This window comes from Zosterops lateralis (assembly GCF_965231275.1).
Source record: "Zosterops lateralis genome assembly, chromosome: 1".
In the NCBI taxonomy this organism is placed as follows: Eukaryota; Metazoa; Chordata; class Aves; order Passeriformes; family Zosteropidae; genus Zosterops; species Zosterops lateralis.
The window spans coordinates 794,087-806,506 of NC_139762.1; the positions used below are offsets into that span (position 1 = coordinate 794,087).

General features: G+C 52.4%; 1 protein-coding gene across 1 annotated transcript in view; it reads right to left on the bottom strand.

The window, feature by feature from the left end:
• Positions 1-3,855: 3,855 nt before the first annotated feature.
• The window catches only part of SMARCC1 (SWI/SNF related BAF chromatin remodeling complex subunit C1), a gene marked incomplete at its 5' end in the record, with an annotated part of 82,762 nt that continues 74,197 nt past the window's right edge, over positions 3,856-12,420 (bottom strand). Inside the window, 2 exons of the mRNA XM_083872785.1 lie at positions 3,856-4,704; positions 7,540-7,704. Of these exons, the coding sequence (XP_083728911.1) occupies positions 4,625-4,704; positions 7,540-7,704 (245 nt within the window). The 3' untranslated portion in view covers positions 3,856-4,624. The remainder of the gene's footprint in view (positions 4,705-7,539; positions 7,705-12,420) is intronic.

Sequence of the window (12,420 nt, forward strand, 5' to 3'; positions counted from 1 at the left end):
TCCATCCCAGGGCTGCAATTCTGGGGGCTCCCCTGGAAAGCTGCAGGCTTTGATGGACACCAGCTTGTTTTGATCACACTGCAGCTTAAAAAGACAGAAAATGAGGGATTTTGGGGGGAAAAAAATTTCCCAATAATCATCCCTCAGTTACCCATTGCAGGGAACTGAGGGATTTGGGGAAAATGAGGGATTTGGGGAAAAAATTCCCCAATAATCATTCCTCAGTTTCCCATTGCAGGGAACTGAGGGATTTGGGGAAAATGAGGGATTTTGGGGAAAAAAAAGTTCCCAATAATAATTCCTTAGTTTTCCATTGCAGCCTCCAGGTGACATCCCCTGGGGGGGGTCCCCTGGCAGTTCTGGGGGTCCTGAAAAGGGGGAAATTCCCAGCACAGGGCAGGAGCTGCACATAAAAGGGGACAGTGTTCCTGGAGAGGGGGGCACTGATGGCCCTGGGATGGTCCTGGCACAGCCCAGCCCTTGGCAGGTCACCCAGAGCTGCCCTGAGTCTCCTCCTCCCATTTGGGATTTGGGGGGATTATCCCGGGATGGGCTCCAGGGTCAGCCTTGGACTCGTCCCTGTAAAACCTGGAGGGAGAGAAGGAGCTCCCAGCACTTTTTGGTGTGGGATTTTCCTGTGAGAAAGGCACAGGGTGAAACAGCAACGAGGGGACAATGAGCATCAGACACCTCAAACTCTCCATCAGCCCCAAAGTGCATTTTGGGCTTTAAATGGGCCGGAAAAAAAAAAATTTAAAAAACACAAAAAAAACCCCCACAAAAAAAACCCACCAAAAAAACAAAAACAAAAACAAAAACAAAAAAACAAACAAACAAACAAAACAAAAAAAAAAAAACCCCAAAAAAAAACCCCAAAAAAAAAACCACCGGCTTTTCAGGCACAGGGTGGAGTTGGTATCCGAGGCAGGTTTAGGGTGTTTTTGGGATGAAAAAAGGCTGTTCCTGTTGCTGCCCCGCTCCCAAAACCCCAGGGCTCCCCTCTGCCACCCCCAGCAGGATCCGATTACTGGGATGAAGATGCACAAACCCCTCCCAGCTGGAGGGACAGGGAATGTTCTGGAGCAGGCAGAAGGGCTCACCCTGAGCAGGTAATTCCCTTTATCCCAAGGACAGCTCGGATTGGAGTGACCCCAGCAGAGGTTCTGGACCCTGAGCCAGCTCAGAGCTCTGTCCTGTCCCTGCCCTCCCGGCTGGACCTGAACCAGGACACTGAGAACAGAATAATTCACTCCCCAATCCCACCCCCTGCTCCAGCCCCAGCCCAGCTGAGGGATCCAAACACCCACAGCAGTTTCAGCACCTCGGGGTGGTTTGGGTTGGATTGGAGGGACCTCAAAACCCACCCCTGCCATGGGCAGGGACACCTCCCACTGTCCCAGAGTGATCCAAGTGTCCAACCTGGCCTGGGACATTCCAGGGATCCAGGGGCAGCCACAGCTGCTCTGGGAATTCCATCCCAGCCAGGAATTCCCAATTCCCAATCTCCCATCCAGCCCTGCCCTGGGCAGTGGGAGCCATTCCCTGTGTCCTGTCCCTCCATCCCTTGTCCCCAGCCCCTCTCCAACTCTCCTGGAGCCCCTTCAGGCCCTGCCAGGGGCTCTGAGCTCTCCCTGGAGCTTCTCCTCTCCAGGGGAACATTCCCAGCTCTCCCAGCCCTGGAGCAGCTCCGGGGCCTCCTCTGGATCTCTCCAGCAGCTCCTGTGGATTTTGGGCTCCAGGCCTGGGGCAGCTCTGCAGGTGGGGATTCACCTGAGGGGGCAGAGGGGCACAATCCCAGCCCTGGATCCCCTTTTCCAGCAGAAAATTCCAACTTGACTTCTCTGGGAATCCCAGCCCAGACAGGAATTCCTAATTCCCAACATCCCACCTAAATCTCCTTCTGTCAGCTCAAAGCCATTCCCTGTGTCCTGTCCCTCCATCCCTTGTCCCCAGTCCCTCTCCAGCTCTCCTGGAGCCCCTTCAGGCCCTGTAAAGCCACCCTGAGCTCTCCCTGGAGCTTCTCCTCTCCAGGGGAACATTCCCAGCTCTCCCAGCCTTGGAGCAGCTCCAGGTCCTGTGGATTTTGGGATCCAGGGCTGGGGTTGAGCTCTGCAGGTGGGAATCACAGAGGGACAGAATTCCCCATTTCCTGCTGCCCACACTGGGATCAGCCCAGGGCACAGGGGGGATCTCTGGGCACTCCCTCACCCACCAGAATTCCCAAAACTGGGATCCCAAAGCCCATCCATCCTTCCCTCCCTCACTCCAGCCCTGCCCAGCCTCTGCAGCTGCTGCCACCGTGAAGATTTGAAATCTGTAAACAGAAAACTTTCCAAACCTGACACTCATGACTTCCATCCTGTGCATCTCTGAGGAAAATGATCTTCAGGATGAAGAGGAGGAGAAGAAATGACCATTGCTGGCCGTGGTCAAGCCTTGGTGGGATACAAAGATCCAAGAGCTCCTTCCCTTTTCTTCCTGCCCCGTGTGGGAGCAGCTCCAAGGAGCAAAGGAGAGGATGTTCAGCCCTGGAGAAACCCCAGGAGGAATTGCCAGGTGGGGATGTGGCTGTCAGGGCACGTCCTGGGGGCACAGCTCCATCCCTGGGCTTTTCCTTCCCAGGGCATTGAGGACTGTGGGTGTTTTGGGATTCCCAGGAAGAGGCAATGGGGAAAGCAGCAGGAATGGCTGGATATAATCCAGACTGGATTCTGCTTTCAGCTCAACCAAAAACTCCTGAGGAGGCTGGTGGGATGGAGGGAAGAGCAGCACAGGCAGCAGGATGGGAGAACAGAGGGACTGAGGCCTCCCCAGCCCATCCTGCCCCTCCCAGCCTGATCCAAGTGGGAACCCAAGAGCAGCAATGCAGCTCCAGTGCAGCCACTTCCCTGAGCTCTGAATCCCTCAGAGTGTCCCCAGCAGCACATTCCCAGGGTGGGAACCCTCTGTGCTTCCCCAAACTCAGATTTTGTGTTTTTTCCTCTGGAGTTTCACATTCAGCCCCAGATCACAGAGACAATTCCCAGCTCTTCCCACACACACAAAGGCAAAGGAGACTTCACAAACTCCACAGGCTTTGTACAAAAAACCGCTTTTTTTTGCTTTTATTTCACAAAATTGGGTGGCTGCTGCAGGAATCAAACCGGCCCTATACAGAGATCAGGTGAAAAAAGTGGGCACAGGGAAATTATTTATACAGAAACAAAAACCGAGCCCAGGATCCAGGTCCTCGGCAGGATCAGCACTAGGATCAGTAAAAAATAAGTCTCCACCTGGATCCTGGGAATTGCTCACGCTAAAAACAACCTGAGGTTACTCTAAACTGGACTAAGGGCTGCACCAGAAATCCCACGCTCACCCCAAAGAGCCTGGAGGGGAAGGAAGCCTTGGGAAGGGGAATGGGAAGGCCCCGGCCACGGCACCGCCGAGTCCTGCTGGAAGACCTGGCAAATCTTTAAACTTTTCAATGGTGGAAGCGATTCTGGAGGTTCCAGAGTTTTTTTTTGGGAGCTTCTCTCCAGCCCAAGCTCAACTCCCACCTGGATAAAAGCCACTCCTGGAATCAAGGAGCAGAATCCAGACCCTTGGCAGGGAAAATCCCAAAATGCTCCTGGGTTGTGATGGGGGCAGAGAACCCGAGCCAGGGGCAGAAAAGGACTTTTTGCAGGATTTTTTCCCCCGGTTTTGGCAGCCTGGAGATGTCCCTGCTGCAGCTGTGCCCTTCCCCAGCCCTCCAGCTGCACTGGGGGGTGACAGGAGCTGTCCCAGCCACGTTTTTGCTGCTGCCCTGGTCATCCAGAGGTAGTTCTGGCATTCCCATCCCAGCCATCCCAACCCAATCCCAAATTCTAGCACTTCTTCGCTACCTACTTTTTTTTTTTTTAAATTTTTTGTTTGTTTGTTTTCTTCATTTTAAAAAGTACAAAGTATATGCTCCAAAAAGAGGGACTAAAAACAGGGCAGGGGGGTTATTCCTCAGTTGGCTACTGCACCAAACTAACTCAGGGAAGGTCCAACTACCACCTCCAAAGGCAAAGGAAAGGTAAAAACTGGAGCGAGAAAACTCCTACCATTGAGTGAGTGGTTTTATTCCGATCGATTCGTTCCCATGGATCAATATTTCCTGTAATAAGTTAGAGGCAGCTGTGGCTGCAGCCACCAGGAATCCCTGTGGGTTTGGGTTTCCCAAACCAAGCTCTGGTTTGGCCTCTCCTCTGGGTGCTTTGCTGTGCTGAATGACCTAAAAACTCAGTTCCTACCCCAAAATCTGGATTATTTCACTTTTCTTTGGGAGAAACCCAAGCTGAAAGCACCAAGAGGAAGGAAACCATCGTGGAGCTGTGCCAGGCAAACAATCCAAGGGGTAAAAAAACTTCCCAGCAGCAACATGGGGGGCACTCCTGGCATCCCTGTCTGCATTTTTCCCAAGGAAATTCCGAGCTGTGCCTGCAGTGGGGAACACTGAGTGTGCAAATCACACACTCACACACACACAGGGCTGGGAGGAGAGGAGGAGAGGAGAAAGGACACCTCCCCAGGGGAGCAGAAGGGAACTGAGGAATTAATTCTCTTTTGGTCACCACTAATGTTGCTGTGGAAGTTCTTCCTCCTTCCTTGGCTGTTTTTAGGGGGCGGCTGAGGCGGGTGGGGCTCCGGCCGGGGGTGGGGTCACTCCTTCTGCTGGTGGCTGAGCTGGGCCGGGATCTGTGGACACAAGGGGACAGTCAGGGACAGGAGGGGACAATCAGGGACACCAGGGGACAGTCAGGGACAGGATGGACACAAGGGGACAGGGAGGGACAGCAGGAGAGACACCCAAAGGGGCTGGACACAGAGAAGGGACACAAAACCCACACCCAAGTGTCTCCAGCCATGGGAGAACCTGTCCCAGGACTCAGAAATGGCACTAAGGTGGCTCCTGAAACTCTGCTGCACCTTTATTTTGCTTTTCCAGCACTTTTCCTCTTTTTTTTGTGAAAGAGGAAAAAAAACATCCCCTATTTTTATGGACAAGATGCAGCTCAGCAGCAGCTGGCAAATCCACGCCAAGCAACTTCCAGAGCTGGAACTGGCACCTCTCACCTCCCAGCTCTGTGCTGGAGCCCAAATTCCAGCTCTTTTCTGCTGGAAACAGATGGAACAATAGGTTTGATACAGGCAGAGGCTGCTCCTCCCTCTGAAGGATGGATGTAGGTTAAAGCAGAGGATGCAGTGAGCAGGAGGAAAGAAAGGAGGGACACAAAGGACCAGCCTCGTGCCCGGGGAAGGAGATGATAATGGAACATGACTGATTTGTTTAGTAGGGGAGGAAAAGAGGAGAAGTTAAGAGAGCAAAGAGGAATATAAACTGACACAGGACATCCCTCAGGAGAAAGGATGGAAAAGGAAGCCAAAGCTCCAAAGAAGAGCAAGAAATAGCACAGGCAGAGTTTTCCTGCTGGGGCTGGGAACGCCCGTGACTCAGAGCTCACACAGCAGAGCTCCTGCTGCTGCAGCCAAAACCAAAAGGGCTTTTCCCAATTATTTTTTTTTTTTTTTTTTTTTGGGGAGAGGAACAACAAGTGATGGCAATTCCTGCTCGTCCGGTGAGAACCACACTGAGTGTTTTGGAGGGTGAGGATTCCTGAGCAGCAGCTGGGCCAGGCTGCAATTAATAATGGTAAATTGATTGAAGAATTCCTGATGGAGAATTCCTCAGTCACTCCTCCCCTGTGCCAGCTTGTTTTCTGCCTTCTGGGCTTGGCCACACTCTCACACTCATTCAAGCGACTCCCACACTGTGGCTCCTGATCCAGCTGCTTTTTTGGCTGCCATAAATCAGCTTCATTTTCAGAGAGGTGCAGATTTTACACTGGGAGTGTTCCTTACATGGGTGTTTCTCTTTCTTTCTAAACAGAACTTCCTTGCTCCAATCCCAGGGTGCCAAGTTTTCAGTAAGGAATTACTGAACTGGAATTTCAGTAAGGAATTACTGATCTGACCTCCACTATTTAGGAATTCCAGTCAATTCCTGACCCTCCACTAAGTCAGGAGAGGCTTTTGATCATCACCACCAAGCCTCTGTATCGTTATAAATAAAATAAAGGATGTTATAAATAAAATAAAGGACAATGGAATGTGTTGGGATGCCCAGAGGGCTGAGGAGCACTTAAAGCTTCCTGAACATGCCTGACACACCTCTCTGGGGCTGGCAGTGCACAGACCCTGCTGTTCCTACAGGAAATAGGGGGTTCCCAGTGGCACAGGAGCACCCCAGGACTATCCTAGAGGAAATGGGGAATTCTCAGTGGCACAGGAGCCCCCCAGGACTATCCCAGAGGAAACAGGGAGTTCCCAATGGCACAGGAGCCCCCCAGGACTATCCCACAGGAAATAGGGAATTCCTAGAGGCAGAACAGCCCCCCAGGATTATCCCAGAGGAAATAGGGAGATCCCAGCAGCCTCCCAGAACCATCCCACAGGAAACAGGGAGTTCTCAGTGGCAGAGGAGCCCCCCAGGACCATCCCACAGGAAATAGGGAATTCCCAGCAGCAGAGGAGCCCCCAGGACTATCCCAGAGGAAACAAGGGGTTCCCAGCAGCCCCCCAGGACTATCCCACAGGAAACAGGGAATTCTCAGTGGCAGAAGAGCCCCCCAGGATTATCCCACAGGAAATAGGAGGTTCCCAGCAGCCCCTCAGGATTATCCCACAGGAAAGAGGGGGTTCCCAGCAGCCCCCCAGGACCATCCCAGAGGAAAGAAGGAGTTCCCAGGAGCACAGGAGCCCCCCAGGACAATCCCAGAGGAAAGAAGGGGATCCCAGCAGCCCTCCAGGACTATCCCACAGGAAACAGGGGATCCCAGGAGCCCCCCAGGACATCCCAGAGTAAACAGGGGATCCCAGGAGCCCCCCAGGACATCCCAGAGTAAACAGGGGATCCCAGGAGCCCCCCAGGACTATCCCATAGGAAACAGGGGGATCCCAGTGGCACAGGAGCCCCCCAGGACTATCCCACAGGACCATCCCACAGGAAATAGGGAATTCCCAGAGGCAGAGGAGCCCCTCAGGACCATCCCATAGGAATTGGGGAGTTCCCAGTGGCAGAGGAGCACTCCAGGACTATCCAGGACTATTCCAGAGAGAAGCACTCACACATTCCATTGGGAGCTGCCAAACCCTGCTGATCCCACAGGAAACAGGGAGTTCCCAGTGGCAGAGGAGCCCCCCAGGACCATCCCAGAGGAAACAGGGGGTTCTCTGCAGCCCCCCAGGACTATCCCACAGGAAACAGGGGATCCCAGCAGCCTAAGGACCATCCCAGAGGAAAGAAGGAGTTCCCAGGAGCCCCCCAGGACTATCCCAGAGGAAACAGGGGATCCCAGCAGCCCCCCAGGAGCCCCCCAGAGGAAACAGGGGATCCCAGGAACCCCCCAGAGGAAACAGGGGGTCTCAGGAGCCCCCCAGAGGAAATAGAGGGTTCCCAGGAGCTCCCCAGAGGAAACAGGGGGTCTCAGGAGCCCCCCAGAGGAAACAGGGGGTCCCAGGAGCAGCACTCACACATCCCATTGGGAGCTGCCAGCGGCACGCGGGGCCCGATGAGGTTCGGGGCCATCGGGGCCATCCCGGGGGGAGCGGCCCCAGTCCCGGGGTGGAGAGTGCTGGGCATCATCCGGCCTGGCAGGGGCTGCCCGGGGATCATGGAGCCAGGCCCTGCCATCTGACCTGCACAGGAGGGACAGAGACACAGCTGAGCTCTGGGAAGAGCAGGATTTGTGCTCCCGGCAGTGGCAGAGCCTCGTGTTAGAGGTGGCTCCGTGTGCGCTCCAAAGTTGCAGGAAAGTCGCAGGAAAAGTCGCAGGAAAGTCGCAGGAAAAGTCCCAGAAAAAGTCCCAGGAAAAGTCCCAGGAAAACTCCCAGGAAAACTCCCAGGAAAACTCCCAGGAAAACTCCCAGGAAACTCCCAGGAAAACTCCCAGGAAAACTCTCAGAAAAGTCCTAGGAAACTCCCGGAAAAGTCCCAGGAAAAGTCCCAGGAAAAGTCCCAGGAAAAGTCCCAGGAAAAGTCCCAGGAAACTCCCAGGAAAACTCCCAGGAAAACTCCCAGGAAACTCCCTGAAAAGTCCCTGAAAAGTCCCGGAAAACTCCCAGGAAAAGTCCCAGGAAAACTCCCTGAAAAGTCCCGGAAAAGTCCCGGAAAAGTCCCTGAAAACTCCCAGGAAAAGTCCCAGGAAAAGTCCCAGGAAAAGTCCCAGGAAAAACTCCCAGGAAAAACTCCCCTTTCATCCCCCAGCACACCATAAATCAACTTCATTTTTAGAGGTGCAGATTTTATACTGGGAATGTTCCTTACACAGTTCCTTCTCTTTCTTCCTCATCAGGATTTCCTTGCTCCAATCCCAGGGTGCCAAGTTTTCATTAAGGAATTACTGAACTGGATCCTACTCTGACCTCCACTGATTCCCACTCAGGGAGCACTTGGGATCTCTTCCCAAGGGAAAAGTGGGAGTCAAACCCAAGGCTGGCACTAAAACCACAGCAGAGAGGGGATCTCATGGAATACAAACATCGGGAGGCATCAGAGGAAGAGCCTTCGATGGAAAGGAACAGCCATGAAACCTCATGGATGAATTTCGTGGGAGAACTGAAATCATCCAGTTAAAATTGGGCTGCACAGGAATTCCTACTCTGATTCCCTGTTTTGCTGTGAGGGAAGATTCCAGACTCTTCTTCACAAACTTCTCCCTTTTCCAGCTCCAACACCCAGCCTTGGGCACCTCCAGCTTTAAAACCTTTGAGGGATGGTTTGGCATCATCCAATTCCATTTCCTTCAGCACATTTCCATGGAGGGACAATATTTTAATGAGACAGGAATGGAAAAAGCTCTTTCCCCCTAAGCCCAGGCAAGGAGGGAAGGACTAAGAGCCAAAGGGGCTCCAGGAAAGCTGGAGAGGGATTTGGGACAAGGGATGGAGGGACAGGACACAGAGAATGGGATCATCCAACCTCCCAAAGACTTGAGGCTTTGTTGCAGAAGGAGAAGATATTCACAGCTATGAGAGGTGTAATCCACTGGCAAAATTAAGTGAATATAAAATATAAAATATAAAATCTGGAACAATGCAGCTGTGTTGGAGAGGCCCAGGAAAGCTGGGAATTGAGCCATTCCCAGCCTGGGAGCTGCTGCCTGAGAGGAGCCTCAGTCATTTGGCCATCCCTGAACACCACAGGGTTATGAGATTCACTAACCAAGTGATTAATATTAAAATCCCTTTTCTGCAGCACCTGAAGCTGAATCAGACTTTACTCCACACTGAGTGGCTCCACTGGACAAAGGATTCCTTCAGGGAAAGGCTGCCAAACCCCCAGGGATGTGAAGAGTCAAGGATGTTTTATATGCAAATCAACCCCAGCTGAGCTAAAATCACCACTGAACAGAAACTAAATCTACTTTATAAATATAAAACCTCTTTTCTTCACAAATGCAAAGTGTGCCCCATCCCTGGGAGTGCCCAAGGCCAGGCTGGATGGGACAGTGGACAGAGGGAGGTGTCCCTGCCATGGCAGGAGTGGCACTGGATGATCTTTAAGGTCTTTTCCAACCCAAATAAACTCCAAATCTTCCAGCAGGGCTCATTGGGAACCTCCTCCCGAGTGTCCTGAGCTTGTTTCCCTGTTAAACCCTGGAGGTTTAAATCCAAGCTTTGCTGAGTTGTCCTAAGCTGGGGAGCTCCTCTCTGTGGGAGTTTGGCCACAAATTTTTTTTCCTTTCCTGACATGAGATGCAACATTTTAACCTCAAATTTAGCTCAGGGAGCTGGGAGAGGAACAAACCCATCCCATCCCAGCTCCAAAACACCCAGAGTGAGAATACCCAAGCTCTGAACCCACCCTGGAGTGGGATTAACCAGGAGAAATCACTTCAGCTGCCACCACAGCTAAACCAAAGCCCTGCCTCTACAGAGATGTTTTTATTTTCCGAGGGAAAGCACTCCGAGACAGAGGCTCAAGCAGAAAATGTGGAAGTGTGACCTACATAGGGGGGAGAGCTCAGGAACAGCAGCAGCTGTGGGAAGAGATCCAGCCCAAAGGTTCAGCAAAACGAGATTGAAGTGACTGAAAAACCCCTCGATGGAGGGGCTGGGCAGGTTCACCTTCCCCTGCTGCCAGTGCAGCTTCACATTCCAGGGAAAACAGGGGGAGGAATTGCCTTTAGAGGCTCTCCAAGGTATTTATCTCCATTAAAAAGCCTCTCCCTCTATTAAATCAGCACTTGAGGAGCACTGGGCTGAGAAGCAGCCAGAGGGGGATTTATTTTGATGCACAAAGCTTGGAGCTGATCCAAATTCTCCAGCACCTCTCCCTGGCTGGGCTGGGCAGGGAAAACCTCTGTGCAGGAGGGACCTTGGTGGGCAGAATTCCATGGGAATGAGCCTGGCTGGCACAAATTTCCTGGTGCTGACAGGACCAGGCAGAGAAGAGCTCCAGGGATTCCCTGCTGCCATCCCAAGGTGTGCTCCTCCCCACTGGGAATGGCTTCCACAGGATCTGGGAACCCTGGAATGGTTTGGGTTGGAAAGGAGCCTAAAAAAACTCATTTCATTCCTGCTGTGGGCAGGGATATTCCAGCAGTAAATCCAGGGGCAGGGATATTCCTACAGCAAATCCAGGGGCAGGGATATTCCTACAGCAAATCCAGGGGCAGGGATATTCCTGCAGAAATCCAGGGGCAGGGATATTCCTACAGCAAATCCAGGGGCAGGGATATTCCTGCAGAAATCCAGGGGCAGGGATATTCCAGCAGCAAATCCAGGGGCAGGGATATTCCTACAGCAAATCCAGGGGCAGGGATATTCCAGCAGCAAATCCAGGGGCAGGGATATTCCTACAGCAAATCCAGGGGCAGGGATATTCCTACAACAAATCCAGGGGCAGGGATATTCCTGCAGCAAATCCAGGGGCAGGGATATTCCTACAGCAATCCAGGGGCAGGGATATCCCTACAGCAAATCCAGGGGCAGGGATATTCCAACACAAATCCAGGGGCAGGGATATTCCTACAGCAAATCCAGGGGCAGGGATATTCCTACAGCAAATCCAGGGGCAAGGATATTCCTACAGCAAATCCAGGGGCAGGGATATTCCTGCAGCAAATCCAGGGGCAGGGATATTCCAGCAGTAAATCCATCCTTCCCTCCTCCTCCTGCCTGAGCTGAACATTGTGAATAATTAACCACAACAACTCATTGAGCCTCCTGTGTCTCGGGGAGGGAGAGGCAGAATTTCAGAATTTCCACTTCACTGGCACCAGGCTCTGCTGCCCCTCCAGAGTCAGAGCCAGAGCTGTGCCTGGTGAGGAGCACACAGGATACACCTGGAGTATCTGGTGAGGAGCACACAGGATACACCAGGAGTATCCTGTGAGGAGCATATAGGGTCCACCAGGAGTATCTGGTGAGGAGCAAGTAGGGTACACCTGGAGTATCCTGTGAGGAGCATGTAGGATACACCTGGAGTAAGATGTAGGATACACCAGGAGTATCTTGTGGGGAGCATGCAGGATACACCAGGAGTATCTGGTTAGGAGAATGTAGGATACACCAGGAGTATCTGGTGAGGAGCACATAAGATATACCAGGAGTATCTCATGAGGAACACAAAGGATACACCAGGAGTATCTCATGAAGAACATGTAGGATACACCAGGAGTATCTGGTGAGAAGCACACAGGATACACCAGGAGTATCATGTAGGACACACCAGGAGTATCTGGTAGGGAACACGTAGGATACACCAGGAATATCTGGTTAGGAGAATGTAGGATACACCAGGAGTATCTGGTGAGGAGCACATAAGATATACCAGGAGTATCTCATGAGGAGCAGGTAGGACACACCAGGAGTATCTCAAGAGGAACAGGTAGGATACACCAGGAGTATCTGGTGAGGAGCATGTAGGATACACCCAGGAGTATCTTATGGCGAGCACACAGGATACACCAGGAGTATCTCATGAGGAACACAGAGGATACACCAGGAGTATCTTGTGAGGAACATTTAGGATACACCAGGAGTATCTGGTGAGGAGCACACAGGATACACCAGGAGTATCTTGTGAGGAAGCTGCTGCTGTCACCCCCCAGAGGAGCTGCTGTCCTGAGCTCACTGATTCCAGGAATTTCACAATACATCACACATTTACTCCTCTCAGTCACTACTCCAGCCCCAAACCTGAGCACCCTCCCAGCTCCAGCCCCAACTTACACCCTGGTTACAACACTGTGGATCAGCTCCAGTCCCAATTTACACCCTGGTTACAACACCGCGGATCAGCCCCAATCCCAATTTACACCTTGGTTACAACACCGCGGATCAGCCCCAATCCCAATTTACACCCTGGTTACAACAACGTGGATCAGCTCCAATCCCAACTTACACCCT